This window comes from Tasmannia lanceolata, unplaced genomic scaffold (genome assembly GCF_043159265.1).
Source record: "Tasmannia lanceolata isolate RefF3 unplaced genomic scaffold, GAP_Taslan_0.1 ptg000007l, whole genome shotgun sequence".
In the NCBI taxonomy this organism is placed as follows: domain Eukaryota; kingdom Viridiplantae; phylum Streptophyta; class Magnoliopsida; order Canellales; family Winteraceae; genus Tasmannia; species Tasmannia lanceolata.
In genome coordinates, this window is record NW_027518684.1 from 8,692,845 (window position 1) to 8,707,461 (window position 14,617).

Sequence of the window (14,617 nt, forward strand, 5' to 3'; positions counted from 1 at the left end):
TTGGTTTAGGCCGGGTATCTTAATTTTGTGGTTGTAGACTTGTAGGTTCAGTCTCGGCATACCTACCAAAAAATGGTCTGATACCATGGGTTTCAGTTTTCTAACTAGAGTTGCTTAAAGTTCAAGTTTCACTCGAATTGAAGGAAAGGGTACCAAGAATCCAAGAATCTGTGGATTGAAATTTTGAACACCATGAAAATTCCATGAAGCCTGAACTCATAAATTTCAGGGAGATGTAGTACCGTGCAGCCTGAAAGGTTTCAGTTCAGATTAGAGGTTTCCAATTGCCGGGATCCCTTACTTCTTGCAAAAGTTAACAAACTGCATATTTAATTACAGTGATGTTAACATAACCATGTATTGAATCCTCTTGTGAGATTAGGCACATGCAGAACACCAAACAATTTCAAAGAATTTGTACAGGCCAACCCATCATCAAGAAACGAACCTCATTCATCCTCATCATCGATATAACCTCATTACCGGTCTACTAAATAATGATGATTCTTGACATTTAATATTTGGATCAGTTTTCATTAAATTGGCTCCCATATCATTTCATCCTCACCTAGCATCTTGGCCCTGTTGCATACTTAGATGGGAAATTTTCATAAAACCCCCAAAGCAAATTGAGTCCATCCTAGAATTCTGACACCAAACTACATATATTTTGCAGTGCATAAATAGCGGTAAAAGTCGGTACCAACACAAGACAACAAAATAACTATCAGACACAAAATTTAGCATAATTGACCACTGAAACAAGGACCACCAGATTGAACAAACATTAGAAACGGTTCCTGATTTGGCTTGGAACATAATAGAACAAGATAAGCTTTATGGGTTATGGTTTTCCAACAATTGCAAAGCAACTTAGCACATTTACAAACAAACAGCCAATGGCATCATAAGGCAATAAAATACCAACACAATTTTTATTGAAAACCTAATGATAGAAAGACAAACAGCAGGCCTATCAATGAAAAAGAGATCCTCAACAATCATGTCTTCACAATGCAAACATGACCCAATGTCACAGATCTCATTTAAGATGCTTAGATCCCGTGTATACGAATCAAGATAAAAGATCCACCACCTTACAAACTAAAAAAAAAAAAAAAACTAAAAAAACGTAGAATGCAAACAGTAAAACAAAAACTAGGCAAACAGCGATTATCTCCATTGTCTTCCCATCAATCCTCATTCTTGAGTTTCTCCACGCGCGCTTTGAGCTGTTCGAGCCGAAGAACGAGATTCGTAACAGAAAAAAGAAGCCAGTAGAAGATGAGCGCGGCTGCGATCAACAGCGCATTGCGTTGGCTCTTCATGATCGATTTCTGGTGGCGAAGAAACTCAGTTGGGGTGCAAGAATGGCCTTCGCAAGATGGCCTTGTTTCGTATTTCCAGTAGATATCCATGAGCAAGAACAGACAAAATGGTACCACAGAAAGAAGGGGTTTTAGGGCGTTACGAGTCACGGCAACAAGACCCTTTCGGATCCGATCAAGGCCTGGTAGTGTTAGTAACAGGAGCATTATCGCTTCGGCCCCCGCTGCGTACGCTAGAACCACCCATTCTAATGCCATTTCGAAAACCCTAGAAAACCTGTAATAAGATCTGGTCTATGAAGAAACCCTAGATCGGTGTTTCTTCTTTCTTTCTTTTGAAGAAACCCTAACCCTAAAACCAGCACCGAACAAGATCCGTTCTATTAAGAAACCCTAGATCCGTTCGACAAAATAAAGAGGGAAAGAAAGATGGGAAGATAATAAGCGATGGAAGAGGTTATAAAGGTCCTGGGGCGAAGGACACGTGGCAATTGCTTCCACGTTCAAGTAACCTCTTTCTTCTTTCCGCCTTTGTCTTTTCCTTCGCTGGCAAGTATGGAATGGAATCACTGTCTGACTCTTTATTGCTTTTCTTTTTATAATATTGGAGTTTTTATATGGCCGTACGTCCTTACAGTCCCGTATATTTAAACAAGTACCGTACGGACCACATCATAGGATGATCCAAGCCGTCCATATGATGGGGCACAACATAAATAGGCTGTGGCCCCAAAAAATCATTTCAATAGGATGGTTGTAGCTCTCCGATATATAGAGGTTTTCATTATACATAGTTCTTCTATAGATCCGACGGTTGGGATCATCCTGTAGAAATGATTTTTTTAGGCACAACTTATTTACTAGACCTGGCAAGAAGTAACCCGGACCCAGGGTCGACCCAGCCCGCCCGTAATTTCTGGGTCTGGTTCACTCAATCGCGACCCGTTTTGAAATGACCCACAGGTCCACCCGGCCAAAAGTCACAAAAGTCGGGTTTTTTTTTTTTTTTTTCTTGTTTTTTCACAAAAGTATATGAAAAACCATTTAATTCACCTTGGTTGATGAAGGGGTGGAAATACCAAATTTGGGATGTTGTAGAATACACTAGAGGGGGCTGTCCCAAGTAAGAAAGGGGACAAATATATCACTTCCCTATTTTTATTGTTAAACCTTGAGACCATGGGGAAAAGGATTACTACTGAAAACCATCGAACCCATCTGAAGCGTAAACCAGCAGCACCCTTTGGAAGATATTAGATGAAACCCTTTACTTTCTATAGATACTAATCTGCCTCTATAGGCCCTCAGATTAACAATTCGAAGGCTATAAAATAGACGATCCGAGCTTGCTCCCCAATCAATTAATTAGGTTCAAGAGTTTCAAAAGAAAATCAAATAGGGTTTTCAAGACTCTTTTTTTTTTTTTTTTAATGGTAAAATAGGGTTTCTAGACTTGATCCATATCAATTTCTTTCTTCTCTCGCCGCCTCTCTCTCTCTCTCTCCCTCGTTTTTTAACAAAAGTATATGCGATTCCTACATAGATCAGAGAGCTAGGATCATCCTATGGAAATGATTTTTTGGGCTGAACCTATTTATGTTATTGCCCATCACATGGACGGTTTGGATCATCCTATTACAGTGTGGCTGTGTGGGCATAAAAACAGGAAAAAAATAACAGAAAATATGTCAAAAAACTATGGGCCGGGTACGGGCCCAAACTTAGTGACCAATGAAATCTTCCGGGTCATTTTGACCTGGCCCGGCCCGCCTGTTTGCCAGGTCTACTATTTACGTTGTGGCTCATCACATGGACGGTTTGGATCATCGTATTGTGTGGTCCACTATAAGGGCTTGCACCATATAAAATCTCATAATATTAGAACCCGATTTGCTAAAAGCTGAGTTGGTCTTAGCCCGATCCGGATCCCCTTTTATGGAGATGCATGACCCTAAAATCACTTTGTTTCAGTCCCTATTCTTTCCAGCTAATATGAAGAAATTGAAAAGCTCCAAACATAGAGAAATGGTCCTACACTTCAAAATTCTCCAAATTTCAAAGCCTTAGATCCAATTTTCTTCCACAAAAACTAGAAGGCTAACCTTAGTTTCATTCTCATGGAAATTCCCTTCTCTTGATTGTTAGGGTCCTAAGTGGGACATGCCTCAGTGTGGGAGTCGGTGGAACGCCGGACAGGCTTAAAGGACGTAGCTCAACACATTCTACCAGTTCTAGGGTAGCATATGTACCTAAGATTTGGTATTACATGTCACGTGTTGAAGCCCTCAGTGACTTAAGCCAAAGTAAAAGATGCCAAAGTGAAGTTACTACAAAAAGAGCCGTAGTAGGAGAGCCAACCTAGGGAAAGGACTACCTGGAAAAGAAAAGGCCAAAATGAGAGCTGCAACAGAGTTAGCCACCGAGGACTATGGATGCAGAAGCGTGATGGAATGTTACTGATGCGGACGGAAATCACCAAGAGTAGTTCGGTTCGTTGGCGTAGAACAAGTTTCTTATTTTTTAATTTGTATTTTCGTCATTTTATTTGTAGTATTCTTTTTGGGTATCAAATTTTGTTCTTTTGGTCTGATTTTGGTGTTTTTAGAAAGGTTTTTCGATTACCTATCTAAAGACTCCAAGATTACGCGATTTGAACTTGATTTGGGTAAGTTATAGGCAGTTTTAGGATATGGTAGGTGTCTAATACGGGATTACTATTTTAAGTAAGTTTTAGTCAAATTTTTAGCTTTAGTTATGTTATTTTATATGGACGGTTATGATTAGTTGCTTGGGTATTAAGTTAGCTTTTAGGGTTTCTTTTATTATAAATATATGTTATGTAAGCATTGTGATGGACTTTGATTATTGAATGAAATTTGCTTTTAGGCTTTTGAGTTCTTTTGAGAACTTTTGGTTGCTTGGATTAGCCCTGCAGGAGTATTTTCTAGTTTCACCCTGAGAAACTCGACTTCGACAGGATCGAAGTAAATCACATCCCCTTCAAGGTGATCGAAGTATCCTATTTCCTACGACGGTGTTCGAAGGTCCCCTTTTCCATTTATTTTATCAGTCTTGCATCTGCTGTTGCGCAACGAAGAGCGTCCATATTTTTGGACTGCATCAGTTACGATCCTAAGTGAGGGTTTGCCTAAGTTTGAGATTAGGTAGGACTCAGCCCGGTGTGGATTGGTTTAAAGGGTGTAGCCTACTGAGTTTCATGAGTCCTATGGATTTTGGCATATTGGTTAGGTGCCAACACTTTAATTATAGTTGAATTTATTAAGTCTATTGTTCTTCAAGTTTTTTTCTTTTTAGGAGAATCCCTTCGTAAGTTTGAAAAAGAAAGTAATAATGAAAGGAAGATGACAAATATGCTTACTTTGTTTACCTTTGTTAATAAAACAAAAATATTTAATAGTTATAAAACCATTACAAGAAATTTATCATGGCTAGAGAGAGAGACCACATTTATAACACAACATAAATCGCAAAGAAATCAAAGAAAGGAGGTCATACTGACTTTAGAAAGGAGACCACATTTTTGCAAACAACTTTCTAATGATTCAGTTTGTGATAATCCCTTGTAAACTTAATGGAACAGTCTGTCGCTAATGTTTTTAACATCCAAACTCACATAGGATTCCAATCGACTAACTAGTCTAGCCCCAAACATTTTTCATTTTATCAAAAAAAGGTCTATTACATGTTCCATTTGAGAACCCTCTAAGAGCTACTTCGATACCCAATAAGTACCTCAACTAACCCAAGTCTTTAGCATGAAAATATTACTGTTTACATCAAAATCACGTTATAAGGGGGGCGCATGCGTACGGCAAGGGGTGAAAATATCATCTCCCTTGGTTTAAATATTTACTTTATTGCATCAATTCCACCAACATCACTAGTATCTTCAAGAATAGTGCGATTCCACCACAAAGTTTTGTTTTTTTTTTGGTTTTGTGTGTTAGTACTTAGTATTTCTTACATTTCATCTTGTTGTATATTGAATATTGAATTTTATCTTGTTTATGTAGAGATTAGAGATCTCTCATTTTACAACAAATAAGAATTGTAAAAATATAGAACCCATTTCTCCATTTAGATCTCTCTTCACATTAAGAAATAGTAGAGAAAAATAGGAGAAATTGTAATGAAAACACCCAAAAGAAACCCAAAAAAGACAAAATATTATAGGACCAATTACCAATGGGGGACAAACATTAGGCAAAATTATCAATAGGAACCATGCTATTCAAAAATTATCAACGGGGGACAAAAGGGGTCTTGTCAGTAAAAGCTGGACGAAAATGCCCTTTGGCATTTACAACACGTTTTGACCTTGTTTTTTCCTTCTTCCCTCTTCTTTTACTTTTCCATTATCACCTTTTTTTATTTTTTACCCTACTAGTCATCTTCTTTCATGTTCAGCCACCATTGTTGCTGATAAATCTTGAAAACTTAAATGTTGAGTTCTTACCATCTATCTCTTTGTATTTAGGTTTTGTTTTTGATTTTTTAGGGTTTTGCACTATTTTTCATCCCTCTGTTTCTGATTTATCTTGTTTAGGGTTTAAGCGATTTGTTTTTTAGGGTGAGTTATGGAGATAATGCATGGATGGCTTCACTCACTTTTTTGGAAGACAAGTGGTTGTATAAGAAAAGGTTGATGTAATACATGAATGGATGGCTACACATTTTTTGATTTACATAAATTTTTTTTTTTGTAATACACAAATTGGGATGTAATACATGAAGCACATTTAATGAAAACAACATCCATTTCTTTTGTTATTTCTATCATGAGCAGAATTGTAATGCCATCAGAAGAGTTGCTATAGGCATGGGGTTTTGTAGCAGAAGGGGTTTATCAACTCTCTGGAAGGGGATTAGTAACTCTCAAAAGTAGGGTTACCAATTTTTGAATGGGCTTATCAAGTGTTTGAAAATTGGCCGAGAGTACTGGAGTTTTGGAAGAAGGTTTTCAAGTCTTTAGGATTGGGTTATCTAGTATAAAAAATGGGGTTACCAATTTCCAAATTGGGTGATCAAGTCCCTGAAAATTGGCCAAGGGTACCAGAGTTTTGGAAGGAGGTTTTCAAGTCTCTGGGATTGGGGTTATCTAGTATAAAAAATGGGGTTAGTAATTTCTGAATGGGCTTATCAAGTCCTTGAAAATTGGTCAAGGGTACTGGAGTTTTGGAAGGGGGTTTTCAAGTCTCTAGGATTGGGGTTATCAAGTATCAAAATGGGGTTACAAATTTTCGAATCGGCTTATCAAGTCACTGAAAATTGGCCGATGGTACTAGAGTTTTGGAAGGGGGTTTTCAAGTATTTGGGATTGGGGTTATTTAGTATCAAAATGGGGTTACCAATTTACGAATGGGCTTATCAAATCCCTTAAAATTACCCAAGGGTACTGGAGTTTTGGAAGGGGGTTTTCAAGTCTCTCGGGTTGGGGTTATCCAGTATCAAAATGGGGTTACCAAATTCCGAATGGGCTTATCGATTCCCTTATGAACACGTTTTTCCTTCCTGTTTTTTTCACTCGTTCATTTTCACGTTTTTTTTCTTTCTACCGTACAATTCATCTTCCTCATCCTCCATTGAAAGGGAGAAGGAGAAATGCAAAACCCTAAAACAAATGAAAAATAAAACCTAGATATTGAGAGATAGATGGGAATGAACTCACGTTTCAAATTTTCGAGTTTTCCCGCCTCCAATGGTGGCTAAATGATAAAGAAGATGACTGGTAAGGTAAAAAAAACAAAGTTGAAAATGAAAAAGTACGAAAAAAAGAGGGAAAGAAGAGAGAAGAGGGAAAAGTGGAAAAGCAAAACGTGTTGCTTAAGAAAATGGCATTTTCGTCTAGCTTTTAATGACAAGACCTCTTTTGTCCCTCGTTGATAATTTCTGAAAAGCATGGGTCCTGTTGATAATTCTACCTAATTTTTGTCCCCCATTGGTAATTGATCCAATAATATATTCTTGCCAGCTAACCAATGCATTAAAATTCAAGACTCAACTTCACGAGAAGTCTAAAAAAGTAGGTCCGGCCCACTTTTATCATTGAAGAATTTATATGATGGGTGGCCGTGAAAACACGTGAAGTCTAAAAATGTAGGTACGGCCCACTTTTTTTTTATGATCTGAATCGTTCATCTGTTTGGGCACAACGTAAATAGGTTGTGCCCCAAAAATCAGTTCCATAGGATGATCCTAACCCTCCGATCTGAACTGATCTGAATATGGAGATTTCCAAAAATCATTTATGGAATCTTCTATAGATCGAAGGGTTAGGATCATCCTATGGAGCTGATTTTTGGGGCACAACCTATTTACTTTGTGCCCAAACAGATGAACGGTTTGGATCATAAAAAAAATATGGGCCATACCTACTTTTTTTAGACTTCACGTGTTTTCACGGCCACCCATCATATAAATTCTCCAACTTCACATCTTGCCTACGTTGCACCTTTTTGTCAATTCTCACAGCTTGCTGGAGACCATGATGTTCCTCGGTTTAGACTTTGGGTTGATGTCTTTGGGGACCACAATAGTTAAAACACCATCTTCCACCCAAGGTTTTAAATTTCGGTTTCGGTACCTATTTTGGACCCCACCAAAATCCGAAATCCGAAATTTGGGACTGAGATTGAAATTTCGGACCGAAATTTTGTAACATGCCATTTTCGAAATTTCCGAAATTTGGTAGGAAATTTCGGAGTTCGGTCGAAATTTAAAACCATGCTTCCACCTTAGCCTTTATCTGATCGGTTTTCACGTTCTTAGGCAACCCCAACTGCCTAGTAAAGTCCCCTTTTCTCCTTTCAGCTATGTGCCATATCCCGTCTTTAGTGTAAGATTCTTCTTTAGCACATTCTCCTTTGATGTTCAACACGTTCCCCTCTTCCAACTGAATTTTTATGTCATTTCTTTCAAACCCTTAAACAAGAAGAGAAAAGGTTGATTGAGGAGAGAGAGAGAGAGAGAGAAATTCATTTTAGTAACATACCAGGGAAGTCGATCTTGACTATGTGGGAGTTAGGAGTTTCTAGCCAATCCATCGGGGCCGTTGGTCCTCGGAAGAATAAGCGCCTGAAAGGATCGAGGATGATAGCTTCAGAGGGCATGGTTTTGTTATTGTTGGGTGTTAATATCAATTCGAGAAGAAGAAATAAGATGATTGAGAGAGGTGATGAGATGGTTGCTAATGTTATAGGTAGAAATGCCGATCGAGATGATTCTAATCATAATCTGTGTGTAGTCTAGAAGGGCTGTACGAAGTAAGAAGGAACCTTTACTTTCTGGCTTTGTTGTATGTAGTTTGCTGAAGACACCTTTACTTTCTGGCTTTATTATAGAGTTTGCTGAAGACTACCCAAAATAGTGGCCCCCACCTTACCTGTCTTACAATTACAAGTGGGATTGGATTAGTCCAATATTCCTGATCATGGATATCTTCTTATATTGAATCGTGATTGTTGTATTTTTTTTCATGTTTGGCAATTATGAAAAAATATTCCATGGAAGTGACATGAGCTGAGAGAGAGCCTTAAGAGGGTGGGAGTGAGGGGGAGCATAAAGAAAGCTCTGAAAATTAGGAAAGAAACCAATTTGAAGTAGTGTATTTTTTCACTGTTTTTTGCTCGATCCACTGGTACTCTCTCAAGTCTCTCCCCTAACCTTCTTCTGGGCTCCTCTTTTGCGACTGGGTCCATCCATATTACACGGAATAATTTTTCATGGTTTCCAAACATGTCCTAAACTTCTATTCATGGAGTGAAATACTCCATACCCTATATAAAATTTGGAATTTTCTTTTCACCTTTTTACAATACTTTTAGGGGCCGTTTGGATACGCAGATTTTAGAATCTTGGATTTCCTCAAAATTGTAGATGGGAGATGAGAGAAGAAGGAGACCGACCATCGTTTTCTGATTTCTTGCCCTCTTTTCGACAGCAAGGTGACCGTCCCATGTTTCAAGGTTTTAGAAATTTCAAGATGTGGGAGATATTGCTAAAACTTTTGTTTTTTACTTAAAATCCAAGAAACACTGTTAGGACAAACATGCAGCAGCTTGATCATGAACCCTCTTTTACACTGTTTTCAAACTAAAACTTGGATTCTAAAATCAGCATTCGCAGGCTGGCTGTTGCATTAGAGAGCAGCCACAGGCTCACTTTTCAACAGATTTTGTCTTATTCATTTAATCCATATAAGGTAGCTGCTTTCTCATGCAAAAGTTGGCAGCAAAATTCCCTAGCAAAAGCCAATTAAAACAGAAAAGACAAGTTGAGTTTGTGCAATTATTAAAATAGGATAGTGCCAATATCCCCACGACCATGATTTGATAATGGAACAAATCACCTTATTATACTATTTTAAACCAATGTCAAAAGTTATTACAATTCCCAAAAAGTTCTCAAGTCTCAACATTCAATTAGAGAAGTATGAAATGATGTGAGTCAAGAAACCACAACATTTCGAATTAAGTCACTTCAAGCCGGTAATTCTGGTGGATCTTTATTGAATTGTACGAAGGATTGAAGAAGGTTTTAAATAACCACTATCCAAGTGTATCAAAGATCTGCAACAACCCTGAAGTTGGAAAAATTAAGAAACAGTTCTCTTATACAAGATTGAAAGATCGGGTAGATTGGAATACACCCACAGAGTCAAGCAAATCTTGGAGTCGTATAGAGCATTTTAGAAGTTTAGTTTTCTTTTCTTTTCTTTTTTTGAAATGTTTAAGAAGTTTTCTTTTCTTTTTCTTTTCCATTTTTTTTTTTTTTTTTGAATGAAGGGCTTAGAAAAGGATTTTTAAGGAGTATTAGTTGGGAAAAGTCTGCTACTAGGGGATGGGCCTATAGCTCAATTGGTTTAGGCCGTGTATCTTAATCTTGTGGTTGCAGACTTGTAGGTTCAGTCTCGGCATACCTACCAAAAAATGGTCTGATACCATGGGTTTCAGTTTTCTAACTAGAGTTGCTTAAATTTCAAGTTTCACTCGAATTGAAGGAAAGGGTACCAAGAATCCAAGAATCTGTGGATTGAAATTTTGAACACCGTGAAAATTCCACGAGGTCTCAACTCATAAATTTCAGGGAGATGTAGTACCATGCAGCCTGAAAAGTTTGAGTTCATATTAGAGGTTTCCAATTGCCGGGACCCCTGACTTCTTGCAGAAGTTAACAAACTGCAAATTTAATTACAGTGATGTTAACATAAACATGTATTGAATCCTCTTGTAAGATTAGGCACATGCAGAACTCAAAACGATTTCAAAGAATTTGTACAGGCCAACCCATCAAGAAACGAACCTTATTCATCCTCATCACTGATATAACCTCATTACTGGTCTAGTAAATAATGATGATACTTGACATTTAATATTTGGATCAGTTTTCATTAAATTGGTTCCCATATCATTTCTTCCTCACCTACCATCTTGGCCCTGTTGCATACTTAGATGGGGAATTTTCCTAAAATCCCCAAAGCAGCTTGCAGTCCATCCTAGAATGCTGACACCAAACTACAGATATTTTGCTCTGCAGAAATAGAGGTAACAGTCAAGGCGATTACACAAGACCAAGGTTTTAAATTTTGGTTTCGGTACCTACTTCGGACCCCACCGAAATCCAAAATCTGAAATTTCGGCCGAAATTTTGTAACATTTATTTGTTTTTAAAAAATGCCATTTTCTCGGTTCCGAAATTAATTTGGTATTTCGTGAAATATCAAATTTCTGGAAATTTCGGTTTCGGTCCCCACCGAAAATCTAAAACCATGCACAAGACAACAAAATAACTATCAGACACAAAATTTAGCATAATTGACCACTGAAACACGAAGCTACGGACCACCAGATTGAACAAATATTAGAACGGTTCCTGATTTGGCTTGGAACATAATAGAAGAAGATGAGAGATTTATGGGTTATCGTTTTCCAACACTTACAAAACAACTTAGCACATTTACAAACAAACAGCCAATGCATCATAAAGTAATAAAATACCAACAACACTACTTTTATTGAAAACCTAATCATACAAAGACATAGCAGGCGTATTAACGAAAAGAGATCCTCAACAATCATGTCTTCAAAACGCAAACATGAGCGAATCTTACAGATCTCATTTAAGATGCATAGATCCCGAGTATACGAAACAAGATAACAGATCCACCACAACACAACTACAAATCCGAACAGTAAAAAGGAAAAGTACGTGAACAAAACAGCCCTTATCTCCATGCCATTCCATCAATCATCATTCTTAAGTTTCTCTACGTGCGCTTTGAGCTGCTCGAACCGAAGAACGAGATTAGTAACAGAGAAAAGAAGCCAATAGAAGATGAGGACGGCTGCTATCAGCAAAGCATTGCGTTGGCTCTTCATGATCGATTTCTGGTGGCGAAGAAACTCAGTTGGAGTGCAAGATCGGCCTCTGCAACACGGCATTGTTTCGTACTTCCAGTAGATAGCCATGATCAAGAACAGACAAAATGGGACCACAGAAAAAAGGGGTTTTAATGCGTTGCGAGTCACGGCAACAAGACCCTTTCGGAGCCGATCAAGACCTGGTAATGTTAGTAACAGGAGCATTATCGCTTCGGCCCCCGCTGCGTACCCTACAACCACCCATTCTAATGCCATTTCCACAAAATAAAGAGGGAAAGAAAGACGGGAAGAAAATAAGGGATGGAAGGAGTTACAATGGGGTTGGGGCAAGGGAGAGACTTTGTTCGAAGGACACGTGGCAATTGCTTACACGTTCAAGTAACCTCCTTCTTCATTCCGCCTTTGCCTTTTCCTTCGCTGCCAAGTATGGAATGGAATCATTGCTTTTCATATCTATCTAATTATATTATAGCAGGATGGGGTTTCACTGCGGACAGCTCCCACACCCATCTCCTATTGTGACACGTTAAAATCAGATTGCTATTATCTATCGAATTGTTTCCTAAAAACTTATAGGATTGCTATTATCGGCTACTATTAGCTTCTCTTCAATCTAATAGAAGTTGCCTAAGAAACCTCTCAAAATCGGGATTCTGGGTTTCCTACAAACCTCCTATTAAGGATTCTTCTCAATTTAATAGAAGTTGCCTAAGAAACCTCTCAAAATCGGGATTCTAGGTTTCCTCTTTTTCTTTTTTTTTTCTATTCTTTTGCATTTTTTTTCAAATATTTTGATTTACCCGTCTTTCTTTTCCTTAGGTGCTGTTTCTTTTGGATTTTGAGATAGCCAGCAACCAGCCGTGGTCAATTGAGTTGAAATGAGCCCTAAAAATATTTTTAGGGTTAATTTAGAGGGATGGGTTAATTGAGGATCCCTGTTTGTAAAAATTGATATGGGTTTCTCAGGTAGAACACTGATAACTCTGCTGATTTCTCTTCACATCACCGATAGTTGTTACATTTGTGGCAATGTGAATGTTTCATTTTCATGTCTAACGTAGATTTTAGGGATTTGCTCTTTCATGAATTGCCAGGAATTGGATATTTTAGTTTCAAATTCCCAACTCATGTGCCATTGCATACTGACCTTCTTCCAACGATTGCATTTACAAGAAAAGTGGCTAATGTTCACATTCTCAGATGCTCTTTCTGCATGTGGTTTTGAAAAGAAAATGAACTATATTGCACCCTTAAGCAACGAAAAGAAAATTTTCATGTTTTTTTTTTAAAGGAATTTGGGAATGGGAACAAAAGATTCAGTTTTACACATTTCAATTGGGCAACTCACTGACATAATAGGTAACCCATTTTTGGGTTTTGTTGGGGAGTGATAAATCGACTCCCCATGTGTCTTTCTCTCTCCTCCTGGTTAGAGAGAGAAAGAGGAGAGAGATAGACACATGGGGAGTCGATTTATCCAATTGGGGGGGGGGAGTCGATTTATCACTGCCCTTTGTTGAATTGCCAGGAAAGTGATCTCGTCATTCTATTCTAATTATTAATAAACAACTGAAATAAATGAGACATTTGCAAAATACATTTATGCATGACCACCTTTTTCTTTTTCTTTTTTTCCCCCAAATGGTGCATGACCATCTATGATTTAATCTCATCCCACTTATATCAGGACACCGTATGATAGCTGCTGGGCTCTCGAAGCAGTGTTTATTCCTTCACCTACGGTCGCAATGAGCCTTCATGTTTCCTTGCTTTCGGGTGACCCAAACTTAAGGCCTCTTCCTCACTCCTCCTTTTTTGTCACTGTATATGCTCATCTGTGCAATTTATGTTGATCTAGATGGAGCATATACAATAATATATGTTAGATAAATGTTTAATTTTAGAGAAATTCTTTGTGATAATCCTTTCAATGTTGATTTCCAATTATAGTTATTTTTTTATTCTCTTTATATACAGTAAAAATAATAGGCATGATTTTTATTTATTTTTTGCTCTCTTTACTTTTTCTCCTCAAGTCCATTGTTTTCTCATATGGGCTAAAGTCAGTATGAGCTTTTTTCTTAGATTTATCGCCATTTCTTCTTCTGCTATCTCATAGTTCTCAACGTTTTTGAGCTCTGACTTTAATTTAGTTCTTTGTATGTTTGCTGCTATATTTTGAAAGAAAAAAGCGCTTGAAAGGATCGAGAAAGATAGCTTGAGAGGGCATGATTCTGTTATTGTTGCGTGTTAATATCAATTCGAGAAGAAGAAATAGGATGATTGAGAGAGGTGAGATAGTTGTTAATGTTATAGACTTATAGGTAGAAATGTCGATCGAGACGATTCTAATCGTAAACATGTGTAGTCTAGAAGGGTCTGTACGAAGTAAGAAGGAACCTTTACCTTCTGGCTTTGTAGCAGTTTGCTGAAGACACCTTGGCTTTATTGTAGTTTGCTGAAGAGTGAAGACTACCCAAAATAGTGGGCCCCCACCTTACCTGTCTTACAATTACAAGTGGGATTGGATTAGTCCAATATTCCTGATCATGGATATCTTCTTATATTGAATCGTGATTGTTGAATTTTTTTTTTCATGTTTGGCAATCATGAAAAAATATTCCATGGAATTGAGATGAGCTGAGAGAGAGTCTTAAGAGGGTGGGGAGTGAGGGGCAGCATAAAGAAACCTCTGAAAATTAGGAAAGAAACCAATCTGAAGTAGTTTATTTTTTCACTGTTTTTTGCTCAATCCACTGGTACTCTCTCAAGTCTCTCCCCTAGCCTTCTTCTGAACTTCTCTTTTGCGACTGGGCCCATCCATATTACAGGGAATAATTTTTCATGGTTTCCCAACATGTCCTAAGCCTCTATTCATGGAGTGAAATA

At 37.9% G+C, this 14,617-nt stretch overlaps 2 protein-coding genes across 2 annotated transcripts; both read right to left on the reverse strand.

Annotated features, from left to right (window-relative positions):
• Positions 1–900: 900 nt before the first annotated feature.
• Positions 901–1,766, reverse strand: LOC143880921 (uncharacterized). The gene has a single exon (XM_077383900.1). It carries the CDS (start codon positions 1,584–1,586, stop codon positions 1,194–1,196), a length of 393 nt encoding a protein of 130 aa, XP_077240015.1. The 5' UTR covers positions 1,587–1,766; the 3' UTR covers positions 901–1,193.
• A 9,567-nt stretch (positions 1,767–11,333) lies between these two features.
• On the reverse strand, positions 11,334–12,076 carry LOC143880922 (uncharacterized). Its single transcript, XM_077383901.1, has one exon. It carries the CDS (start codon positions 11,981–11,983, stop codon positions 11,591–11,593), a length of 393 nt encoding a protein of 130 aa, XP_077240016.1. The 5' UTR covers positions 11,984–12,076; the 3' UTR covers positions 11,334–11,590.
• Positions 12,077–14,617: the final 2,541 nt, after the last annotated feature.